Source organism: Protomyctophum bolini (assembly GCF_963924005.1).
Source record: "Protomyctophum bolini genome assembly, chromosome: 1".
Classification (NCBI taxonomy): Eukaryota; Metazoa; Chordata; class Actinopteri; order Myctophiformes; family Myctophidae; genus Protomyctophum; species Protomyctophum bolini.
Window position 1 is genome coordinate 281,501 of NC_137862.1, and position 6,000 is coordinate 287,500.

The following is a 6,000-nucleotide window of genomic DNA, read 5'->3' on the forward strand; positions in this document are numbered from 1 at the left end:
GTCTCCTGATAGTCACTGTAATAACAACATACCACAGTCTCCTGATAGTCACTGTAATAACAACATACCACAGTCTCCTGATAGTCACTGTAATAACAACATACCACAGTCTCCTGATAGTCACTGTAATAACAACATACCACAGTCTCCTGATAGTCACTGTAATAACAACATACCACAGTCTCCTGATAGTCACTGTAATAACATACCACGGTCTCCTGATAGTCACTGTAATAACAACATACCACAGTCTCCTGATAGTCACTGTAATAACAACATACCACAGTCTCCTGATAGTCACTGTAATAACAACATACCACGGTCTCCTGATAGTCACTGTAATAACAACATACCACAGTCTCCTGATAGTCACTGTAATAACAACATACCACAGTCTCCTGATAGTCACTGTAATAACAACATACCACAGTCTCCTGATAGTCACTGTAATAACAACATACCACAGTCTCCTGATAGTCACTAATAACAACATACCACAGTCTCCTGATAGTCACTGTAATAACAACATACCACAGTCTCCTGATAGTCACTGTAATAACAACATACCACAGTCTCCTGATAGTCACTGTAATAACAACATACCACGGTCTCCTGATAGTCACTGTAATAACAACATACCACAGTCTCCTGATAGTCACTGTAATAACAACATACCACAGTCTCCTGATAGTCACTGTAATAACAACATACCACAGTCTCCTGATAGTCACTGTAATAACAACATACCACAGTCTCCTGATAGTCACTGTAATAACAACATACCACAGTCTCCTGATAGTCACTGTAATAACAACATACCACAGTCTCCTGATAGTCACTGTAATAACAACATACCACAGTCTCCTGATAGTCACTGTAATAACAACATACCACAGTCTCCTGATAGTCACTGTAATAACAACATACCACAGTCTCCTGATAGTCACTGTAATAACAACATACCACAGTCTCCTGATAGTCACTGTAATAACAACATACCACAGTCTCCTGATAGTCACTGTAATAACAACATACCACAGTCTCCTGATAGTCACTGTAATAACAACATACCACAGTCTCCTGATAGTCACTGTAATAACAACATACCACAGTCTCCTGATAGTCACTGTAATAACAACATACCACAGTCTCCTGATAGTCACTGTAATAACAACATACCACAGTCTCCTGATAGTCACTGTAATAACAACATACCACAGTCTCCTGATAGTCACTGTAATAACAACATACCACAGTCTCCTGATAGTCACTGTAATAACAACATACCACAGTCTCCTGATAGTCACTGTAATAACAACATACCACAGTCTCCTGATAGTCACTGTAATAACAACATACCACAGTCTCCTGATAGTCACTGTAATAACAACATACCACAGTCTCCTGATAGTCACTAATAACAACATACCACAGTCTCCTGATAGTCACTGTAATAACAACATACCACAGTCTCCTGATAGTCACTAATAACAACATACCACAGTCTCCTGATAGTCACTGTAATAACAACATACCACAGTCTCCTGATAGTCACTGTAATAACAACATACCACAGTCTCCTGATAGTCACTGTAATAACAACATACCACAGTCTCCTGATAGTCACTGTAATAACAACATACCACAGTCTCCTGATAGTCACTAATAACAACATACCACAGTCTCCTGATAGTCACTGTAATAACAACATACCACAGTCTCCTGATAGTCACTGTAATAACAACATACCACAGTCTCCTGATAGTCACTGTAATAACAACATACCACAGTCTCCTGATAGTCACTGTAATAACAACATACCACAGTCTCCTGATAGTCACTGTAATAACAACATACCACAGTCTCCTGATAGTCACTGTAATAACAACATACCACAGTCTCCTGATAGTCACTGTAATAACAACATACCACAGTCTCCTGATAGTCACTGTAATAACATACCACGGTCTCCTGATAGTCACTGTAATAACAACATACCACAGTCTCCTGATAGTCACTGTAATAACAACATACCACAGTCTCCTGATAGTCACTGTAATAACAACATACCACAGTCTCCTGATAGTCACTGTAATAACAACATACCACAGTCTCCTGATAGTCACTGTAATAACAACATACCACAGTCTCCTGATAGTCACTGTAATAACAACATACCACGGTCTCCTGATAGTCACTGTAATAACAACATACCACAGTCTCCTGATAGTCACTGTAATAACAACATACCACAGTCTCCTGATAGTCACTGTAATAACAACATACCACAGTCTCCTGATAGTCACTGTAATAACAACATACCACGGTCTCTTATAGGTTTAGGGTTAGGGTTAGGGTTTAGGTTAAGGATAACAACATACCACAGTCTCCTGATAGTCACTCTTGTCGTTTATGTCGTCCACCTTGTAGGAACCCGACTGGTTGAGGTAAGTGTAGTAATCCAGGCTGGTGATCCCCAGACTGCTCTTCTGCTCACTGCTGGCTCCTTCTATCAACTGATAGATAACAGAAAGAACACTTTATTACACAGTATTACACTGCTGGCTCCTTCTATCAACTGCACAAAGAACACTTTAATACACTCCTTTATTACACTCCTTCTATCAACTGCACAAAGAACACTTTAATACACTCCTTTATTACACTCCTTCTATCAACTGCACAAAGAACACTTTAATACACTCCTTTATTACACTCCTTCTATCAACTGCACAAAGAACACTTTAATACACTCCTTTATTACACTCCTTCTATCAACTGCACAAAGAACACTTTAATACACTCCTTTATTACACTCCTTCTATCAACTGCACAAAGAGCACTTTATTACACTCCTGAAGAGCAGGATTCAGGCTTCAGTGGCTTTAAAATTTGAGTAGCACAGCAATGGGCACGTAAAGATCTCAAGGCACACCTTATTACCATACCACACCTGTATTCATAGCGGAAATATGTATTAAATACAATAATAATAGCAGCCACTGTCTGAAACTCTAATTCTTTCCCCATTTGTACCCATTTTGTCTCGTTCTAAATGTGGAATGTCTATTCCAGACATTCCACTTTGCATGTGATGGGAAGGATGAGCCATCGCATCCCTTCCAGGGATGGGAAACAGAGTGTCTGTGTCCCTTCCAGGGACAGGGAGTTGTTCAGAAAGGAACAGCTTGACCTTTGACCTCGAGCATTCAGTTCTTAAACGATGGTCAGGCTGTTCTTCCTGAACTCCAGTAGCCAATCGGCACATCGATGCCGTCCGGAGTTGTTTATACAAGTGAAAGTGAATGTGTCGGTTTTATTATAAATATTCAACCAATGACAACTACTATAGCTTGTGAGTATGATAATAACTACACTGGAGCCACTGGAACACATAATAATATATATGATTTATATATATATCGCTTTTCTGGGTACCCAAAGTCGCTTTACAGAAAGAGGTACAGACATATTTTATTAGAAAACTATTTAAAAGGTTTAAAAGGTTAAAAACTAGAAATCAAAATCAAAAGAGGGACAAACAAGAAGGGTGTGTGTGTGTGTGTGTGTGTGTGTGTGTGTGTGTGTGTGTGGTGGGGGGGTTATGTAGGGAAAGCCAGTTTGAAAAGGTGGGTTTTGAGTGTGAACATTTCGAATAATCACCTGGTAGAATATATGGAAACTCCTCTCTCCAGGGTTCCTCATGACAACGCGAGACTTCTCCAGCAGAAAGTTGGAGATCTTTCCTCCGTCCACTTCCCCCCCGGAGCTGAACTGGATCTCAAAGTATTTTCCCTGGAGGATGAGAGAGAGAGGATGAGAGAGAGAGAGAGGGATGAGAGAGAGAGAGAGAGAGAGAGAGAGAGAGAGAGAGAGAGAGAGAGAGAGGATGAGAGAGAGCATGGAAAAGGTGAACTAGTGCTGGCTGTGAACTGTAGATCTGCAATTCTTTAGGTATTTTCGTACGCCAAAAAAGCAAAAAGCTGCTTCCCCGTATTTTTTAGTTGACATTCTTTTAGGCAAAGCGAGCAGGCCAGCAGTGGAAGACCTTAGGGGGCGGTTTGGGACATATTTAGGCAGGCACTCATGAAGGTAGGAAGGTGTGAGACCATTGAGAGCTTTATACACAAGTAAAATAATTTTAAAATCAATCCTAAAAACAACCGGAAGCCAGTGCAGTGAAGCCAAAACTGGAGTAATATGTTCTCTCATCTTAGTTCTAGTTAAAACTCTGGCTGCTGCATTTTGGACAAGTTGTAATCTGTCAGTTGTTTTCTTAGGCAGTCCAGGAAAAAGTCGAGAAAGCCGAGAAAAAACAAAGGCGTGGATTAGCGTTTTTTGCATCGTCCAAAGACAAATAGGCTCTGATTCGTGCAATATTTCTCCGGTGAAAAAAGGCAATCTTGGTAACATGATTAATGTGTGAATTAAAATTAAATTCAGAATCAATAATGACCCCCAGGTTCTTTACTGTACTGTTACTTTCTACAGTCAGGTTGCCAAGTCTGCTTATTATTGATTATTTCTGCTCGTTAGAACCGATTATGAGAACTTCTGTCTTATCCTCATTTAGCTTGAGAAAGTATAGTATGTAGTATGTGTGCCTCAGTGGTTAGCACTAACCAACCCTGTTTGTATAGTATGTGTTCCTCAGTGGTTAGCACTAACCAACCCTGTTTGTATAGTATGTGTTCCTCAGTGGTTAGCACTAACCAACCCTGTTTGTAGCAGTATGTGTTCCTCAGTGGTTAGCACTAACCAACCCTGTTTGTATAGTATGTGTTCCTCAGTGGTTAGCACTAACCAACCCTGTTTGTAGCAGTGTGTGTTCCTCAGTGGTTAGCACTAACCAACCCTGTTTGTATAGTATGTGTTCCTCAGTGGTTAGCACTAACCAACCCTGTTTGTATAGTATGTGTTCCTCAGTGGTTAGCACTAACCAACCCTGTTTGTAGCAGTACGTGTTCCTCAGTGGTTAGCACTAACCAACCCTGTTTGTATAGTATGTGTTCCTCAGTGGTTAGCACTAACCAACCCTGTTTGTAGCAGTATGTGTTCCTCAGTGGTTAGCACTAACCAACCCTGTTTGTAGTAGTGTGTGCCTCAGTGGTTACACTAACCAACCCTGTTTGTATAGTATGTGTGTGTCTCAGTAGTACAGTATGTTTGTAGTAGTACAGTAGGAGCCTCAGTGCTTCCCACTCTTAGTCCCACGTCTGTAATTCACTACAGTATTCTCCCCGTTCTGTGTTTGAACATTCTCTCTCTCATGTTTGTTTTGGTTCAAGACAAACCGTTTCAAATCGGGGCTAGGGGGCAAAAGGTCAAGGCCGAATCCCCAAACAGTAAAAAACATAAATAAAAAATGAAGAACAAAGAACAAAAGTTTAAAAAGAAAGAAATAAAGAAAAAAAAGTCTTACGAATCTGCTGGAGTTGTTGTTCCTCACAGTCTTGGCGTTCCCGAAGGCCTCGAGCAGTGGGTTGGACTGGAGGATGATGTCTTTGACATGCTGTGGAGACAGGAGACATAATTGAAATAATTTGAAATAATCCTAATACTAATTGTGATATTGATTGTAAATCATATCGCCCATCCCTACTATTAGGTGATGTAGAGGCAGACAGGCTACACGCTACAGCCTACACCCCCTTCACGGAAAGTCCATGTGAACTTCTCACATACAGACATGAATGAACACACACACACACACACACGCACGCACGCACGCACGCACGCACGCACGCACGCACGCACGCACGCACGCACGCACGCACGCACGCACGCACGCACGCACGCACGTCTGGAGAACATTATCTTTCCCATGAGCCATCTCTCTGCATGTCAGAAACACATGAGTTTTAAATCAGTAACACTGACTGTGATATTCTATTCTCTCCCTTCCATTATTATTACACACAGAAGTGGCGTGGTAGCATTTCCTGGAATCTTTCTAGCATTCCTGAACTTTTGTCCCTTTTAGGAAAGGAAAACAGAAGT

General features: G+C 41.0%; 1 protein-coding gene across 1 annotated transcript in view; it reads right to left on the reverse strand.

Annotated features, from left to right (window-relative positions):
• Nucleotides 1-6,000, reverse strand: part of myo1ea (myosin IEa) — a 96,388-nt gene that overhangs the window by 41,406 nt on the left and 48,982 nt on the right. Inside the window, exons 6-8 of the mRNA XM_080768899.1 lie at nt 5,423-5,512; nt 3,664-3,795; nt 2,382-2,516 (exon numbers count right to left, since the gene is read on the reverse strand). Of these exons, the coding sequence (XP_080625025.1) occupies nt 2,382-2,516; nt 3,664-3,795; nt 5,423-5,512 (357 nt within the window). The remainder of the gene's footprint in view (nt 1-2,381; nt 2,517-3,663; nt 3,796-5,422; nt 5,513-6,000) is intronic.